This window comes from Diachasma alloeum, unplaced genomic scaffold (assembly GCF_001412515.2).
Source record: "Diachasma alloeum isolate Michigan unplaced genomic scaffold, Dall2.0 Dall_scaffold_00603, whole genome shotgun sequence".
In the NCBI taxonomy this organism is placed as follows: domain Eukaryota; kingdom Metazoa; phylum Arthropoda; class Insecta; order Hymenoptera; family Braconidae; genus Diachasma; species Diachasma alloeum.
The window spans coordinates 632,805-653,140 of record NW_021680735.1 but is presented as its reverse complement, the minus strand read 5'-3'; the positions used below and the strand labels follow the sequence as shown (position 1 = coordinate 653,140).

Sequence of the window (20,336 nt, the reverse complement as noted above, 5' to 3'; positions counted from 1 at the left end):
AGAATTTTTGATTTTGCACTGAGAAAAAAATTTGTTTGTGAGAAATAAATTTTCTTATCACAAGTAAATATTCAACTGTCCCATACAAAACCTCCATTTGATTACTTGTGTCAAGAAAATTTTCTCTGTTTTTCTTGGGAGAAATAAATTTTTCTCTCAGTGTGGAGGCATAATAAGTCGGCAAGTTTCTGTAAGATTTTACCTCTTCGGGAAAAATTACGTGACAAGTTCGTACTTTGTTCGGTGATGAACCTGAGAATTCACTGAACGTTTCAGATTTCTTCTCTTCCATTCCTATAAAAATTATCGGAAAACGATTCCCCATTGCGGATTACGTGAACTGTTCCGTCATTTTTACTGAATATTTATCTGCGTGTAGTTGGTGAAATTCACCAAATAATTTTCTCCGTGTATTTTCCAAAAGAGAGAAAGGGGATAGGTTCAGCCATTCCATTTCGCAACAATATAAACAAGCTCTTTCAACACTCATCTAGAATGAGTTATAATGAAGATGATTGCATTATTGAAGGAAAATGTTTGGTTTCTAACCCCCCAACTCAGTGCAGAAACTATCAACTCATCAGTTCACAAACAATTTCTCAATATTTCGAAGAACTCCTCTGTAAAAATCCGTGAACCTCCATCACCCCCCGACAATCAACAAAAGAATACAAACAAATCTCTCCTGATAAATCCCCGGAGAGAAATTGTTTTCACGAAAACAATGCACATCATTCATCAAAAGCATGAAAAATCAACGGAATTAGCACTTGATAATTGATAGCTGACTCACCGAAGGGAGCATTAAACGCAGTGATCATGAAAACGATGTAATTCACTCCCACAACAACATCATTAAACCGATAGTGAAACATTTCCGCGCGTTATCGAGTGACTTTTATATCTGATAAACCGCGCGATAGAGCGGGGGATACGTCTGATGGGGCCGCTCGCGTGGCTCTGAGCGTGATTGCTTCTCAGTTTCCCTCGGAACTGCAGCATCACAAGAGGCGCCTGCTCCGTCCAATGTTCCCTCGAGCCCCTTCGTAAGGACTCCTGCATCGCTTCTCCTCTAAATTGGAGGATTCCACGAATTCAATTAAAGATGGGATTTTTGAGAATTATAAGAATTGTGAGGATTGTAACTTTGAGAATGAAAAAAATTCAGTAGCAAACTGGTAAAACGGTACAAGTCAATTTCGACTATTGACCAGTTTTCAATGAATATCACGGAATCTAAGGGAGATAGCAAAATTTTTGTTATAACCTTTTTTGGAGAACCGATTGAGGGTTACAAGAAATGTCATTACGAAAATTTCGCTATCTCCGTTGGATTCGGAAATATTCCTCAAAAACTCAACTGGGAGATAAGTCGACTTAAACCGTTTTATCACTTCGATACTGAATCCTGTTATCCTGTTTTCATTAATAAATTTAATGCTGAACATTTCTAGCGGAAATTTTCAGGACACTTGGTGGAAGTTTTTGGCAAGTGAATGTTCCATTGAAATTTCAAGGAATTCTTTCACTAAAAATTGACAGTGTTATGAAGAAATTAATGGGAAATGGACATAGGGAAAAAAATTGGGGAAAAATTATCAAACAAGTCAAGTAATCGTGGAGCAATCTCGATTTCCAGTACTTTTTCACCTTAAATAGAAGAAAATGTGCGAGAATAATAGTGAATTTTTAAAATTACTAGAGCTGTGCGCGCGCTTTCGCGCGCGCTTATCTATTTGTTGTGAAAATGAAGAAATCGAATTTATTAAACTTCATACACTCATAGATGTTTTATAAAAATTGATAATGATTTAAACAGAATCAAGAAAATGAAGAGTGAAACTTCAATGAATAATTTTTAATCATCGATTAATTCAGTAGTGAAGTGGTAAACCGGTATAAGTCGATTTTGACTATTGCCCAGTTTTCAATGAATATTTCAAAATTTACGGGAAATAGCAAAACTTTTGTCATAACCTTTTTTGTAGAGCAAATTGAGAGCTACAAAAACGAAAATGACAATAATTTCGCTATTTCCCTTAGAGTCCGAGATATTTATTGAAAACTGGCCAATAGTCAAAACGACTTATATACCGGTTTACCACTTCGCTACTGAATTCTTTTTTTACTTTCTAAAAGAATCTGATTAAAACCTGTAATTGTTGAAAAATAAGGGCAGGGTTATGAATTGATTTCCTAGAAAACTGGAGAAATTTCTTGAATTCTTCGGGAAATTTTACGGTTTTCTGGATAACCGTAGATCTTTAAAGATTTTTCTCGAATTATTTCGGAAACCGAGCAATTTTCATAAATTTTGTAGAGTTTAGAATTTATGTATGAAAATCTCAGAAGCAAGAATTGATCATTTTTGCGTATGATAAATATGAAAAAATTGAAATTTGGGAAGTGAAGGATAATTTGTGAGTTTAAAAAATTGAGAAATACTGTTTTTTTCTCATGATCAACAATCAGGCAATTTAAATATGTTTTGATATAAAGATATGCTTCACACATGAAAAAATGAAAAACATGACGCAGAAAAAATTTTTGGCATTTGACGAATTTGAAAATACCGGGGATTTTTTTCAGCGACTACTTCACGTGACTCATTGACCAATCAGAGTTGAGAATTAGCGCTCAGGCAGTTTCGAGATATTTCGATATAACACAATTTCACCTTTCTTCCATCTTTAGCAAATAGGATCCCATTAAGCGTGAATGATTGCTTCAATTTTTCGTGTAATTTTTCTGTAACGACGAATGATTCTTATAATGATTTTTGAAAAATTTTGAGAATTTTTCATGAATTTTCTGGAAATTGAGCATTCTGATGGTTTCATCAAATGTAAATTTCAAATTCATTCAAGTATGTATAAATAAAATTTTTATATTCACTTTTTATAGAAGGGCTGAAAGGACCCACAAAACTGTAAAAAAGACAATCGATTCTATAGAAGAAAGAGATAATAAGAATAATTATGAAAATAACCTTCAATTAAGTTGAAAACCTGACAAAATTAGTTGAAAAGAAATCTTATTCAATTTAATAAAATGAAATAAACAATAAATTATACATGATAGAAGGAAAAATTACTATATTATATGCAATGCAAGAGCAATTTCCTCCTCGTTATAATTAAGAGACCATACTTCAGAATTTTTAGGAACGAGACGAATTGCCCGTTCTCGTCAAATCTTTCGCCTTCACGTTTTCGGGGGAAAGAAGTAGAAAAACGACACTCGTGAATTTTCATACCCCAAATAAATGCCATTTATAAGGGAAAAAAAGTTTGTTTTTTTGTTTAGTTCCGTCATTCGCGTTCTTTGAATCCGCCTGAATTTACGGTATGCTGACATTTCTCAACATTTTTGAGTGGAGAATTTCGCGTATTTTATTTCCTCCTTGAAGGTGCTGTGAAACTCGGAAAGACTGAATAAGTGGGCTATTGCTCCCTTCTGTACATCTCTCGCCTCCTCGGGAAAATGCTTTTCTACATGGCCCATATTCTCGTTATGATCGAGCCGAATTCTTCCATTAAAAGAAAATCTATTTTGAAGTCTTTTCCGAGTAGAGCCCCGCGACGGTCCAATGTTAAAAATTTTTGTCTGAATTTTCCGTGCCAAATTCCGAAAATTTTTATCATGTTCCGATTCCACTAAAATTTCAGGAAATAATGTCATTGAAAATTCAATGCAATTTGACACTGAATATTCATATTAGATTGAAAATTCAAATAAGTTAAGGAATTCTCATCTTTATGCTGCTGAATTCATCACAATTAATATGAAAATGTTGAAATAATATTCAATATTAATATAATGCATGACATTCGAAAGGCTTTCTCAGTTTCAACTCCATCATCGATATTCCGTTGGAATAAAAATTACGTCTAAATTTTCAGAGCGTAAATGTAAACCGTTCGCACATAAATAATTCTTTGTTTCCAACTTCACATGAAATTCATTTCCGAAGTGAAATGTGGAAATCCATAAATATTTTATCATTTAGTATTTCGTTCCCTCGGGTAAAAAACACTGTTAGATTTCAATGAATTTTCACATCATGGATTTAATGAATCCATCTGAATTTCTGAATTTCCATACGAAAATGGTGAATCTCATGTACAATTCCACGGAATGATGTAGAAAATTCAAACATCTATCAATTAAAAGTGGAAAATTCATCACAATTAAAATAAAAATGTTAAAATAATATTCAATATCAATACAATGCACGACATTCGAAAAGCTTTCTCAGTTTCAGCTCCATACTGAGAGAAACATCTGAAGTTCGATTTACAATAAGAAAATAGTTGAGGCAGTTTTGGTGAACGATACGGTTTTTTTTTTATGCGGCACATAACATTATAGTAACTTCACAAGCGTAATTTTTGCAAATCAAAATGCAGTGAAACTAACCAAAGTTCAAAAGTAACCACGACAAATCTGTCGTGAGTAGAACTGTAAAATAGTTGCAATGACGACATTCTATTGTAGTAATTACTTCTCCGGCCATAGTTACCGTAACCCATGAAAAATTGTTAAGGAGTTTTTGACTATAATTCGATGGTGATGGAATGTAGTCAGAAGAATTATATTTTTCTCTCAGTGCATCATCGATTTTCCGTTGGAATAAAAATTACGTCAAAATTAGAAATGCAAATAGAAATGCATAAATACTTTATGATTTTGTATTCCGTTCCCTCGGGTAAAAAAAAATTGGATTTCACTGAATTTTCAAATCATGTATTTAATGGATCCACCTGAATTTCCATACGAAAATAATGAATCTCATGTACAATTCCACGGAATAATGTAGAAAATTCAAGTATGTATCAATCAAAAGTGAAAAATTCATCACAATTAACATGAAAATGTTGAAATAATATTCAATTCTAATACAATGCATGACATTCGAAAGGCTTTCTCAGTTTCAACTCCATTATTGATTTTCCGTTGGAATGAAAATTACGTCAAAATTTTCAGAGCGTAAATGGAATCCGTTCGCACATAAATGATTCTTTGTTTCCAACTTCACATGAAATTCTCCGAAGTGAAATGTGGAAATGCATAAATATGTTATCATTTTGTATTCAATTACCCCGGGTAAAAAACAGGGTTAGATTTCAGTGAATTTTCAAATCATGGATTTAATGAATGCATGTATAAATAAAGCGCGATACATAGTAAATGATAAATCCTCTCCGGTTAATCTTCCCTGTACTCGCAGATCCCCTTAGAGCCTTCAACATGCGCTTGAATCCATCAAAATAAATGAAGGAAAATTGATGAATATTTCCAAGAATAATCCCGAATATTAAATTTTGCGAGAGGAAATTCTCCTCGAAGCACTTTACTGCCCTCCCAGGAATTCTTTGACCTGTCGGGACCATGTGGAGAGATTAAAACCAAATTACACTGAAGCCCCGCATGCGTTGACCATTTAGCAGGGATAATGGGTTGATATAAAATACCTTTTGCCATTTATAACAGGCGTAATAAAATCCTCATCGTATCACAGTGAAGGAGCGTAAACACATAAGTGCGTAAGTAACTCACAATTTTCCTATTCGTTAAACATTTTTTATGGCATCATATCCATAACAAGGACATTGAGGTGGGGCAGGATTGTTTCCCCATTTTAATTATTGAGTGTACGGAAACGTTGTTTTTTTCAGTTGAGATAAAAAATCCTTTTTCAAGGATTTTGAATGACTTGAAATGTCGATATAACTAGTTTTTCAATGTTAAGAAGGGTAATTCCTGTGTAATTAATTGTTTTTTTTTCTCTGGTATTAAGAAATCGTCCATGTACATTCACTGGGTATATAAAAAGTTAAATTATAAAACGTACAAGCTTCTCTGCACGCACTTGTCCGTTCAGATCTGATACACTTTGTATTCTCCCGATATTTGCAATCCGTGAGTACTTAATGAGAATGATAAAACTGCGCAAGTGAAAATTGCGATTCCTGTGGCGCCGCTATTTGATGTATATTTTCCGTACTATTTTTGCTGAGGAATACGGGAAAAATAAAGAAAAAATTCTCTCTCAATTAGTTTTTTGGGATATAAGCATTTCAATGCTTATTTTTCAAGATACGAACATTTCTATAAAGCTTCGTATAGGTACTTGAAATACCAATTCATGCACTCACATTTTCACGTTTGAATTCAATGATTATATTTACAGCATCAAAACAACAGAACTCAATTTTAATGGAACTTTTTTTGTCGAAGATTTTTTTGATTGAATTTTTTTTCTGAAACAATTGCAACAATAATCGCAAAAATTCAGTCAACAAAATCTGCAACGAAAGAATTTCCAGTCAAAAACGCATTCAACCAAGGCAGTGTCACCCTTGTGACTCTCGTGGCCCTAGCGACTCCTTTTTTTTATGTGACCCTTGTGACTTCGTGAGCTTAGTGACTCCTTTTTTGTGACCCTTGTAACCTTACCTCAAGTTGGGAGAGCACCTGATACATAATCGGAAGGTCCCGGGTTCAAATCTCAGTCTGGACTTTCGAATATTTTCAGTAAATTTGTCTTGTCAATTACTATTGAGAATTATTCTGGTTCCCCTCATACCTCCTCCAAAATCGTATCCAGCAATATCCAGTGACGCCACAAGATGTGGAACGCTACACGGAGAGAAATATTCAATAAAACTTACCAGAAAAAAGACGTAAAAATTACGTTCCGAAACGTAATCTGGGAGCGAAGTAAAATTCAATAAAAAGTGTCAATCGTCACGGAAATCCTACGATCTGTTCCGTAAAAATTACTCATCCGTCCGACGTCTCACGGCTAGCCATGAGTCACCGTGAGGGGGAGATTTTAACAACACGTTCCGTAATTTTTCCGGAACTTTTCGTAAAAATTCTTAAACATCCAAGAATTTTCATGTTCTGAGGCATAATAAGTCTTGAAGTTTCTGTTAGATTTTACAACTTCCAGAAAAATTACGTGACTTTTTCGTATTTTTTCGGTGACAGACCCGAAAATTTATTGAACGTTTCAGATTTATTCTCTTATATTCCTATAGAAATTCACTGAAAGCGATTCTCGCTTGCGGATTACGTGAAATGTTCCGTAATTTTTCTTGAATATTTCTCTCCGTGTATATAAACCTCTGTCTTCTGTGAAAATCTCTATAATTCGGGAGAAATAGTGTAGATGGAATTTTTTCATTATTTTTCCCGCAATCCTCGGGAAAAATGGTAGGCAAAACATAAGTTGAATCGTGGCGCCAAAGGAATCGTATTCATCCCCTGCGCAATTCTTCATAGCAATCGGAGATTAAAAATTTCAATAAAATCTTTCCGTTTGCCATAAATATCAATATGACCATTCCCATCGACAATAATAATGCATCAAAACATCGTTTCCCCATGAAACAATGCCTCCATTCAATAACAGGATTTCATTGACGCGCATCAGCCCCAGTGTTTATTCCAGAATATTATGAAATATATTTTTAACGATCACTAAAAGTTTCAACTGATTCCCCCAATCAATTATGAAGCTGTCAAAACAGTGACGAAATCCGGACGCATAAATATAAATGCAACGATAACCCCGGCTTCTGCCCTCTCGAAATGCCAATATCACTGTTTTTTTTTTAATGCTGCGCAGCCAAGTAAAACCGCGTCTGCTGTACGAGCAGAATTAGTTGTTGAGCAGACAGCGATTGATCAACTCAACAAATCTAATTTTTTATTGATCTCAGTAAGATTTCGATATTGCATCGCTTTATTAAATATTGAGATATGTATGGGCAACCGATTCCGCAAGTGCAGAGGGAAGGAGTGGACGGAAGCGATTATTTTTTGAGTGGATCTCCACCTGACAAAGTGAGTTATTGTGGGAATTTTCCTCATCCAAATGTCAGCCAATAGAATTGCACTATTCGACTGTTATTTCATATAGTCAACACGGTATTCAGCTGATAATTTTTGATAATTCAACTGGTAATTTTTCATGTTGACTATATTTGTGGAAAACAAATGATTCCGTGGTCGAGTGAACCCCTGGTTGGAACTGTCAGATGGATTTTGTCTCATAGTGCAATTTTTTTGGCCGACATTTGGATGGGAAAATTCCCTCCCGAATACTACTCGAGCTTCGAAATTAATCGAGTAATTCCCTCAAGGTGCCCTGCACACAAACTAACCTATCGGGAATTGCTCGATAATTTTGAAGCTACCGTGGTATTACTTGTGGTAATATTTTCCGTAAGAGAACAGGAAAACTTGTGAGTTTTTGACGAAAGACATTTCACGCATGTAAAAATTCAATTGAAAACCTAGCGAATTCGCTAGAAAATTCTATTGGAATTCTGTAGCAATTCTGTCGGGTTTCTATAGGATTTCTATAGGATTTCTATTGGAATTCTATTGAAAAATTCTATTTGTGTTTTTGCGCTGATTCTACTGGATATTTAACAAGAAAAAGGCAATAGATTTCGAATTTCTGTTTGTTTTTTCTCTTAGATTTTCTCTATTAGAATTATTGGACACAAATTTTTCAAGTTTTTTCCAAAATTGATGCCCAAGCATTCTTATAGAAAAAATCTCAAGAGAAAAATTCAAACAGAAATTCGAAATCTATTGACTTTTTCTTATCAAATATCCAATAGAATCAGCGCAAAAAAGAAATAGAATTTTTCAATAGAATTCTAATGTTGTGGAGAAGGTTTTGAACAAAATTTTCAATTATTCATATTTAAAAAAAATAATAATAAAAAATATTGGGCCTAATCCAAATGTTTTTTCTTATCATTTTCGTCATTTGGATATTGAAATTTCACCGTTAAACTCAGCTTATGACCGCAGAGGCCAATAACTCTATGAATAATAGAATTCCAATAGAAATCCTATAGAAGCCCCATAGAATTCCTATAGAATTCGAATAGAATTTTCTAGCGAATTCGCTAGATTTTCCATTGAATTTTTTTATACGCGTTTTTTCGTCCAAATAATTAATCATTCAATCACAACAACTTCATGAAAAGTAAAAGCGTTTGAAGATTGAGATAGGGGAGGGTGTGCCTGTACCGCCCACCTAAGGGCAAATGCCAGTTTTAATTTTATATTTCAACTTGAGTATAAAAAACGTATTTGTNCTAATTCTCCTTAGAATCCACAAAATTGATTGAAAATAAAAGAGAGAGCCTATTGAGCGGTACTACCCGCCGTCGGGTAATACCGCTCGGCACGATTCCAATGCCGCTCATAGGGTTTTGCGTGTATCGCTCGCGCCGCAACCTAACCTGTACTCGAATGCTGTCGAGCAACTACGTGGCCGATCCTATGAGCGGTATTACCGGCTCCGCTCGGCGTCAACAAAATTGTTGATAATTATTGACATGAGTGGAGTTTTGAGTTCGAATTGATCTCAAATTACGCGTGAAAGTACCACGAATCGAATAAGCACAGTTTAATATGAGAATTCAGCGTTTGAAACTATCAAAAACCTTAATTAAAAGTCCACAAATTTTGCACTGTAAAGACCTCAAAACTTCGTTACGTGTTTTTTCATATTTAAAGTGGTAAATAAAGTGAAAATTTTCCACAATCACATCCTATCATCAAATTCTTCATGATCAGGAACAGAAAGAAATTTTTAAGTTAATGGTTGTGGAGAAAATTGGGTGAGCGTTATTACCCGCTGAGCGGTACAGGCACACCCTCCCCTAGAGAGTTGGAATTTTAGAAGGATTTTTTAAAATCTATTTCGTGTCTTTTGAGGAAAAAAGCGCCCTAATAACTATATTCATTTATAAAAAGATATGGTATACTTCACTTGTATTTGTGGGAATTTTACAAAAAATTTTGGTAATATCATAATTCACTAGCGAAGCGGTAAACCGGGTTAAGTCGATTTTGACTTTCAGCCAGTTTTTCATGAATATTTCGGAATCGAAGCGAGATAGCAAAATTTTTCTCATGAACTTTTTTACAACCCTCAATTGGCTCTACGAAAAAGGTAATAGCAAAAATTTTCCTATCTCTTTTAAATTCCGAGATATTCGTCAAAAACTGGCCAATCGTCAAAATCGACTTGACCCGGTTTACCGCTTCGCTACTGAATTTTTGTGAATTTTAGGGGAATTAGAAAAAAAAACGATTCGAAAATGTATTTACATTACGCTGTGCGAAAGAGTAACTTTTTAGGCACGCGAAGCGTGCCTAAACCTTCCTTTTCCACACATTGTGATGAAAAATATCGTTCGATAGTCATGGGAAAAGTGTTTTTTGGCTCGTGGAATTATATCACTCGCCTTCGGCTCGTGCTATAAACCTCCCACGAGCCAAAAAACTCTTTTCCGCACTCGTAACGAAATATACTATTTTATGCGCTTGCATCGATCATTCACGAAGAAAACAAACACGAGAGGTAAAATTTACGACTCATCATCAACTCCTTAACGAAAACATTTATCCTCCGTATTTCCCTCTCAATGGCATCCTCCCGTCTCATTCAACATTCCGACGAAATTTCATCAGCATCTGTGAAGTCAGGATTGAAGAATGTAGAGTGCGTATAACATACAAAAACTGAGCCTAATTGCTTTCGGTGAAATTAACTGCTCGGCTGATGCAAAGGGAAACAACGATTGCAGGATACTGAATCGTTCACACTTAGAAAAAAAAAACGAGGGAAGGGGAAAAACATTGACACTGCTGGAGTGGCCGTCCCAGCTTCTTCGTAATTTTTAAGCGGCGTGAATTGAGCGTTGGCTATCAAGATTGATTGGAGAAGAGGGAAAATAAAACGGACAAATGCAGGTTGATGGAGAGATGGTAGATGGGTGAGCGATTGGTGGGGATTCTGTCATTCTATAAAACAGCGTGACAACCTCAACCGCAATACCAGTGCAGAGAATTTGTTGTAATCGGTGCACCATGGGATTGTGTTGTTGAAAAATTCATCAATCAAACTCATTCATTTTTCAAACAAAAATAATATCACTTGTTTTTATTCATCGATAATATTGAACTGTTGGGAGAAACAAGTTGCTGTGATTGTTATATTTTTGTATTATAAAAATGCCGCCAACGGAAATGATCGATGTGAGCTCAATTTAATTCTTTAATATTCTTTTGACGAATAAAAGAGTAATGTTTGAACTTGGGAAACGTTTTGAAATATTAAATTGAAATGCTTCTGAATGTGGATGATTGACTCATTAATTTGTTAATCCATTAATTCATTAATTAATCAGTTAATAAAAACGTGAGGAAAAAACTCAAAGTGGGAAAGGGAAATTTATTGGCTCAAAAAGGTCGTCAAAAGTTTTTCTTCAAACTTGACTAAAATGAAATGAATTAATTTTTTTAAATTAATTAAACTTGATAGTTTTTGAGATCTTTGAAAAAAATTCAAACATACACTTTCGATTCATTCCCTATTGATTATTAAATTATTATTGATTAGTATATGTTTGTGTTATAAAAATGTCACCAACGGAGATGATCGATGTGAGCTCCATTGAATTCTTTAAAATTCTTTTGACGAATAAAAGAGTAATTTCAGAACTTCGGAAACATTTTGAAATATTAAATTGAAATGCCTCTGAATGTCGATGATTGACTCATTAATTTGTTAATCCATTAATTCATTAATTAATCAGTTAATAAAAACGTGAGGAAAAAACTCAAAGTGGGAAAGGGAAATTTATTGGCTCAAAAAGGTCGTCAAAAGTTTTTCTTCAAACTTGACTAAAATGAAATGAATTAATTTTTTTAAATTAATTAAACTTGATAGTTTTTGAGATCTTTGAAAAAAATTCAAACATACACTTTCGATTCATTCCCTATTGATTATTAAATTATTATTGATTAGTATATGTTTGTGTTATAAAAATGTCACCAACGGAGATGATCGATGTGAGCTCCATTGAATTCTTTAAAATTCTTTTGACGAATAAAAGAGTAATTTCAGAACTTCGGAAACATTTTGAAATATTAAATTGAAATGCCTCTGAATGTCGATGATTGACTCATTAATTTGTTAATCCATTAATTCATTAATTAATCAGTTAATAAAAACGTGAGGAAAAAACTCAAAGTGGGAAAGGGAAATTTATTGGCTCAAAAAAGTCGTCAAAAGCCTTTCTTCAAACTTGATTAAAATGAAATGAATTAATTTTTTTAAATTAATTAAACTTGATAGTTTTCGAGATCTTTCAATAAAATTCAAACACAAACTTTCGATTCATTCCCTATTGATTATTAAGTTATTTAAATAAACAGTGGTGTGCGGGGATAATTTAATCAGAAATTTTGTATAAAAAAATTTGTAGCCTTTGCGCACGGTTTGCCCAACATTCGTTTCTAAAGCTCACAGCTTCAGAGATATTTCCGAAACAGTCGGTATTGAATTATCAATGAATCACTCATTATCCCAATTCTATAAATGCTTAACGACCTCCGGCTAGACTCCGTATGAATTATTCAATCCATCAAAGTCACCCATCCCGTAGTATTAACGTAGTATAAACAGGATCGAGACGGAAATCGATCGTTTTTAACGGCAAAGAATATTAAATTAACAAATGTTTCACCTACGAATATTTCCAGTTATTTCCGTTATTCAATGCAATTTCGCAATTTCGTAAATTCACTAATTGGAAAAAGGATAGTCCTCCTGACATTCCAACATGTATGTAACAGAGTAAAACGTCCAGGTTGTCCAAAGCGCTTTATAAAAAAAATTAGCTTTGAATGATATCCATTGGAATTGAACAATAAATTCCAATTCACGAAATTCCCATTGAATATTTCAATGAAAATAAATAAAACTATTTAATTTGTCTTCCTTTGACTATTTCCGTCCACTTAAAATTTTCATTCTCTCCTTGATAAAATAATAAAACCGGAAAATGGAAAAAATTTTGTCGCTCACAGCCAAAGCTGATGGAAGGAGGTAATTACATAAAGGAAGGACGAGATTCTGCCAAGAGCACTTGCCTCATCTTCTCACCCAAGGACGAGGACAAAGTTGGATCTCTCGGAAAATTTCTCCAGCTCTTCACCGTAAGAATATTTAAAGAAAACATGGACAATTTATTTTCCGTCGCAATCTCCATTAAAAAATTCAAAACATTTTTATTGTGAATCCTTCAGGAGCATCATGTGAACCTGTTGCATATTGAATCGAGGAGTTCATTACGTCAAGCTAATGGTTATGAATTTATGGTTGAATGCGCACCCGGAGGAGATCTCGGAATTGCTGTTGAGGCATTGAGAAGTCAATGCAATTATTTCTCTATTATCTCGAGGTATTGATGAAATTATGAATTGAATTTTCGTTAATTGGGCAATTATCTGGCAAACCAGCGGTCTTGGAGTGGAATGCCAAGAGACTTTCATTTTTGTCGTACACACATGAAAAAATTCAATAGAAAAACGTAGCGCTTTCTCTGAAAAATTTTATTGATATTCTATTAGAACTCTAATTTTATAATAAGAATATCAATAAGTTTTTTCCAAAGATATCTGCACTGATAGAATGATTCATTTATCCCAAACGAGATTCGTCAACTATTAACGAATGGTAGAGTTCAGTATGACCAAATGAATGCTATAAACCTCCCAACGAATGGTTCACTTGAATGGCGAAAGTCAAGGCAAACAAGGCTCCTCAAGAATACATTCGTTAACTATTAACGAATGAACATTTGGTGGGACCGAATAGACCCTAACCTCCAACCAAAATCCATTCGTTAACAATAACTAATCCGGTCTATCAGTGTGCAGAAGAATTTATTCCCGATTCCTAATTCTCTGAGACGCTGAAAAAAAGGCTTCATTTGTTGCTGATCAATCTAATGAACCCATTTTCAGGAATCATAAGGACAATATTGGCACAGTACCATGGTTTCCTCGGCGTATCCGCGACCTTGATAAATTTGCCAATCAAATATTGACGTACGGTGCTGAACTGGATGCAGATCATCCGGGCTTTACAGATCCTGTGTACAGAGCGAGAAGAAAGTATTTCGCTGACATAGCTTATCATTACAAACAGTGAGTAATCAGAGCATCCGTTGCTCGGCAATCGCTTGTCGATTATTTTCCTTTGACTCTGTCGTATTAAGGTGCATTGGAAATGGGAAATTAAATCAAGTAAAATGCAGTGAATTCAAATTCAATTTCTGTTCTTTATTAAAAACGCACGAGGATGAAACGTATGTAGGGTGACCGNTTAAAAAAAAAATGTCAAATCGCATCGTTTGTCAGGAGGAATCGTGGCACAAAATTTTTGTCACAGACGTACGCACACACATACACACATCCACACATACAGACAGGTACCTGAAAAGGGTCAGAAGTGGTTCCAAAGGTCATGAAACGTGGAGAAATGCTTAAATTTCCACATTCGATTTTCGGAGTCATTACAATAACTTCCTCCCTTCGGGTCGGGAAGTTAAAAATTACCTAAATGGGGATATGATGGCCTCCATACCTTCAAGAATGTTTTAATTAGCAGAAAAAAATAGTTTAAGGCCCGGTGTACTATCTTTCGAACGTTATCTCGATGTTTTTGTTCATCTTTCGTCATCTGAAATTGTTAATTGAATTCTGCATCATGCAGAAGTTTTAAAAAATTATGAATGAATAATAAAAACAAAGTAGAAGAAATTCTTAATTTTTTCAAAGAGCATTTTTAATTTATATTCAGAATAAGTTGAATAACAAGAAATTGAAAAATGTATCTGATTTACGGTGACAAATGGCGGCCTGTCATCCAATATTATGCAGGGGGAAGACTGATTTCGTAAATCTTTTCCCACACTGCACAGAGACATTTATTACGAAAAAGGCTCTTTGAAAAAAATGGTAATATTTTGGAGAATTTTTTAAATACACTTTTATCACATAAAAATGGCAGATGACTACATACCACTGTTTTGAAAATTGAGATACCTAGCTGTCACTTCCCATGAGGAGTTAGTGTTTTGTTATCCACCATGGAAAATGACAGCTAATAGATAATTTACCACAGCGAATCAGATATTTGTAATTTCCACTTTTTTCAACTCATTCTGAATCTCAATTAAAAACGCTCTTTGAAAAAGTTCAGAATTTTTTCTATTTTTTTGTAATCATTCTATCATCATTTTTGGGAATTTCTACATGATGTACCACTCAACTGACAATTTTGGATTACGAAAGATAAAAAAAAAGCCAGATAACATAAAACAAAGAATAATCAAATTGAGAAATAGTTCAATGTAGCCGAAACCCCCAATTCCTGGACGACTGGGTCATATTTTTTATTTATTTTAATAAATCAAATAATTGATCACATGGTTATACACAAGTGATATCATGGAGGGGTGAAATAGTCAATACAATTTTCATTTTATTTGTGGAATATTCAATGCAAGTTGAAATCGTCCAGAAACTAACCCCGGTCCAGAAATTGACTTGTTTACCCTACTGTACGAATTGCTGCAGCAGACTAAAAACCAATCACAAAGACCAAAAGAAGATCGTCACCTAAAGACAAAGAACCCTCAGTTCGTTTTCCCCATGAAATCATTGTTTATGTGTATATTTTGTTCTCTGGAACTCTCTCCGTCGATTCGTTTTTGAAAGTCATAATCTCATTAAATCGTTTCTCTGAAATTGAGCTGGTTAATCCAACGAGATGTTTCGTAGAAATTGATGATTTCTTTACACATTCTTTGATTTTTTCAAAACCCGTATGCAAAATTCCAGTGAGCCTAGGAGAATGGGTGAAACACAACAATTAAAAAAAAAAAGATTAGTATTATTATTTTCCATGGGTGCCAGAATAGTAAAACCTTATCGTTTCTCACTTTCATTCATTTTGATCTCAATAATAATGCAGGAAAAATGAATGGCTTCAATAAAGTTGTTCACGATGATAATTTAATTGCTGAATAATTTATTCTGACTCGTCATGATCCTCTTCATCTTCTTCTTCATTTCTGTTTTGCTTTTTGCGTGCTTTTTTATTTTTATGGATGTATTATGTATTATCAATATACATATAAACTATTCTATACGTTTTTTTTTACAGCACAGAACTTTATTACATTTTTATATTGCTAAAAAAACAGTATAAACATATATTTATAGTATATATTATATAATATCTACACATACTGATGGATATATATATTTTTTTGCAGAACTATATATTTTTTTATTACACGGAGAAAAATATTCAATAAAAATTATGTATCTTTTCCGTAATTCCGGAGCGAAATACGGTTGTAGGAAATTTTACGGAACTGTCACGGAATTTTTCCGGAGTGTTGCGTAATTTTTATCTGAATCTCTTGTGAAAAATTACGATACCGTCACTTAAATTTTCTGGGTCGATTCCGTAATCGGTGAGTGAAGTGAGAGTTCCGTAATTTTTACTGAACATTTCTCTCCGTGTACAGTATGAAATGAATTTCTCTTTTTTTACAATTACGGGAAACAAAAGATTACAGTACATAAAAAATATACATAAACATCATATTACATTACTTGATAACCGGAATAGCGGCTTCAAAAATCGTGACACTAGATTTTTTAAAGGTGGATTTAAAGGTGGATGACCCACTAATTTTTTTTCCAATAGTTCATTATTTTTTTGGGAGATACGAAAATTTTTCTGATTGAGAGTGAGGTAGCCTCGGCATTACAGCTCGAGATCTAGTCTAGAAAGAATACGAAAATATTTCCAATGATACAGAATACTCAGATATTTCTCCCATGAGTTAAAAAAATTTTTTTTTCGTCATTTTGACTTTTCACACAAAACATCTCAATGAAAGAATGAATGTGACGAAATATCATTAATTATATGATTATTGTTGTTTTCGTAGTTGGGAAAGTTTTTTATTGTTCTTTTCCAGTGGTCAACCTATCCCTCGGGTAGATTACACCAAAGAGGAGGTAGCAACGTGGGGTGTTATCTTCAGAAAGCTCACGGAATTGTACCCAAAGTATGCTTGTCGCGAGCATAATCATGTGTTTCCATTGCTCATTGAAAATTGCGGGTACAGGGAGGATAATATTCCACAGCTTGAGGATATCTCCAACTTTTTAAAAGGTATTCATCTGAAATCGTGAAGAATCTTCATCAATGTCTTCGAAAACTATCGGTGCAGGAGAATATTGAAAAAGACTTGCCAATTTTAACCCGAAACGGGTGATTTTTCTCAAAACATTGAGAATTCTTCACGTAATTTATAAAATTCGCTTCTGAATTTTTAATCATTATTATGTCCGAGCAAATCTTCATAATTAATAGTGTTTAACCAATAGTTAATATTGGATAAAATGAAAATGATGTAAATGATTATTGAATCAAATTCATAACAAATTTTTTAGTTCTTCAACTGGACGCAAATTTTCAAGAATAATAATTTCAATATCTGATAGGGGAGGATAGAGCAAAACGGACCGTTGATAGAAAATTGATAATTTGTGTTTTTACTTCCGAATGGAAGCAGAAACAAAAATTCAAAGTCATTTGTGGTTTGAGGTGATTAGCAAATCCTATCAAATTGCGGTTCAACGACACTTTTTGTCTATAAAACTCCTGTGGCGGTTACAATCCAAGAAACTCACTTTTAATTCAACACATTCAGTGTTCCTGATTTGGAGGAAAGAAAAAAAAACAAAAATTACCAATTTTCTGTCAGTGTTTTGTTTTGCGCTACCCTCCCCTAAAAAATATGTGAAGATTTTTGTGTCTGCAAAAAAAGTTATGCTAAATTTTCTAAAACCCCTTGAACCCTCCACTTGGTTTGAGCTTCGTTCTTTCAGTTGATCTAATTATTCAATCATTATGTGTAGACTGCACAGGATTTACTCTACGTCCAGTAGCTGGTTTGTTATCGTCTCGAGATTTCTTAGCTGGTCTTGCCTTCAGGGTATTCCACAGTACTCAGTACATAAGACACAGCAGTAAACCACTGTACACGCCTGAGCCTGATGTCTGTCATGAAGTTCTCGGTCACGTACCAATGTTAGCCGATCCAGCGTTTGCTCAATTTTCTCAAGTTATTGGATTGGCCTCGCTCGGTGCACCCGACGAGTACATCGAAAAACTTGCCACCGTAAGTTTATTTGTACAGATACAATGAAAACGTCTGCTATGTTTAGCTTTTATATGAGAAATTTGATAAAGTCTTTGATTCGATAAACACGAGGGCGAACAGTGGATTACATTTGAAATTGATTAACTTGGCTATTTTGTGACGGAGGAAAATTATTATCGTGATATTTTTACGCGTTATTCAGTGCTTTTGGTTCACCGTCGAGTACGGAATTTGCCGGCAACAGGGTGAATTAAAAGTATACGGTGCAGGTCTTCTCTCATCGTTCGGTGAACTGGAATATGCCCTCAGTGGGAAACCCGAGCTGCGGCCTTTCGATCCGCCTAAAACTGCATTGCAGAAATATCCGATAACAGAGTATCAGCCCATGTACTTTGTCGCCGAGGACTTTGAGGACGGCAAAGAAAAGATGCTGTAAGTATCTGAAGAATTTAATAAATAACGAGCAAGCTCTTCCATATGGCTTTGTAATGAAAATGTTATGGAAAATTTCTTTCTCATTTAATCCTATCATTCTTCTTTGCATATCTAGGAAATTCGCACAGACTATACCGAGAAAATTCGGCGTGAGGTACGACCCGTACACGCAGAGTATCAGCATCATCGATAGTAAATATCAGATCGAAGAGTTGGTGACTAATGTCAATCAAGAGATGGAAATTCTGATGGATGCGCTGAAAAAATTGAAAAATTGAGACACATCTGCGGAGTTTCGATACTTTTGTTTCCATAATGAATGGATTTTTATGGATTCGTACATCAAGTCTTCTAAGACTTTCCTTTGTGATTTTGTTGAGCTTCTGTAAACTAAGGTAGCTGAGTTAGAACCCATTACTTCTATTGATGAATTTACAATAGTCGGTCCATGGAAAGACGATTGATACAAAGCATCCTTCCTTGTGCAGGAGGTCTACTGTCTTCATGCTTTTTTATGTTAATTGTAAGTGTGAAGGTCTCATGTACATATGTGTGAATATAAAATTTCCAAAAAATATGGGTTACATCTTCTTGTTAATAAGCAAATTCTGAATGACTCGCATACACTGAAACAGCTTTACACAATGGGCACTAATTATTTCAATTGTTAAGTGCTCCATTAGCGCGTCATTTAAACCTGACGTATGATATACCCGAGGAAGGAATTGAACTCCCAATTACATGAACTTATTTTGAGATCCGAAGATTAACGATTGCACATTGTAGCAAAGGGACGAGGGCGATAAGAATAATTATTGGCTGTTATATGTTAATTATTAATATGATTAGAGTAAATTTATTTTTACTCTCTAAAGACTTTGTAATTGACGTCCTATCAATTACAAAGTCTATACAGGAAGGGTTTTTTCCAGAATAGGCATACGTCATAGCCGCTATATAAAGTTAAGACGCGTTTCAATTTCTTACATGTAAACTCCTCATACATTTCGCACGTTATCAGTGAATTTTGAAAATACAGTCGATCCTGTCATAAGTTATACTCCAATAAGTTATAACCTGTGATGAGTTATACTAAATCACCTCAAATAAGTTATATTGCAACTCCCACCACGAGCCCATCTCAAGCATGCCCCGAAATGATTGAAGGTAGTTTCGCAAGCTCCACTATAGGTGAGTATTCCTGTATATGGGGTATTCCATGTGAACTCACCCAGGTCAAAACCCTCACCATCGCCAATCATATTGCCGATTTTCCTCTGGTTGTATATGGAAAAATATGACTTCTCAAATTTTTTCAGATTTTTTGAGGCATCTTGTGAACAGCCATCTTTTTTTGCAAGTTTTATCTTCAAATGCCTGTAACTTCCGTAAAAATCAACCGATTTGAGTTTTTTTTTACAAACTGTGCATGAGCCTTTACAGTAATGGAAATAAGCACTTGGCCAAGTCGTAAAGGATTAGAAAAAGAAAAATACCACGATCCAATTGTTCTTGAAACATAATTTTCCACTTTCATATTGAAAAATATACTCTGAAAATGTTCTTGGAAACTCGTGGTCAGAAGAATGACTCGAAAAGGAAAGAGTGAAAAGACGCAAGAATTGTTTTTTAGAATGTTCACTGATTCTTCAGGGTCAGTTTTTGGTTCAGCTATCTACGGTAGACCTCGGTTGAAGGTAAATTAAGGCCTGGGTGTACTATCTTTCGAATGTTATCTCGATGTTTTTTTCATCTTCCGTCATCTGAAAATGTCAATTAAGTCCTGGACCATGTAGAAGTTTTGAAAAATTATGAATGAATGAT

The 20,336-nt window shown here is 34.4% G+C and overlaps 2 protein-coding genes across 3 annotated transcripts in view; one reads left to right on the top strand and one right to left on the bottom strand.

The window, feature by feature from the left end:
* LOC107043579 overlaps positions 1-875 on the bottom strand; it is a 52,410-nt gene extending 51,535 nt beyond the window's left edge. The window contains exon 1 of the mRNA XM_015265128.2: positions 794-875. Coding sequence (XP_015120614.1) covers positions 794-875 — 82 coding nt within the window. The remainder of the gene's footprint in view (positions 1-793) is intronic.
* Positions 876-7,687: 6,812 nt separating this feature from the next.
* Positions 7,688-19,345, top strand: LOC107043596 (protein henna). 2 transcript variants are annotated; one of them, XM_015265151.1, is made up of 8 exons: positions 7,688-7,854; positions 12,913-13,041; positions 13,132-13,286; positions 13,852-14,034; positions 16,887-17,083; positions 17,833-18,095; positions 18,280-18,509; positions 18,628-19,345. In XM_015265151.1, the coding sequence occupies exons 1-8, from the start codon at positions 7,771-7,773 to the stop codon at positions 18,788-18,790; spliced, it is 1,404 nt and encodes a 467-aa protein (XP_015120637.1). In that variant the 5' UTR covers positions 7,688-7,770; the 3' UTR covers positions 18,791-19,345. The 2 variants fall into 2 exon arrangements, with proteins under 2 accessions (XP_015120637.1, XP_015120638.1); XM_015265152.1 differs by lacking the exon at positions 7,688-7,854 and adding an exon at positions 10,891-11,076.
* Positions 19,346-20,336: the final 991 nt, after the last annotated feature.

Excerpts from the sequence above, each read along its gene's own strand:
- LOC107043596 (XM_015265151.1), top strand. The coding sequence starts at position 7,771 with ATGTATGGGCAACCGATTCCGCAAGTGCAGAGGGAAGGAGTGGACGGA. Across the intron at positions 7,855-12,912 it reads GTGGATCTCCACCTGACAAA|CCAAAGCTGATGGAAGGAGG; the intron begins GTGAGTTATTGT and ends TGTCGCTCACAG. Across the intron at positions 18,096-18,279 it reads ACATCGAAAAACTTGCCACC|TGCTTTTGGTTCACCGTCGA; the intron begins GTAAGTTTATTT and ends CGCGTTATTCAG.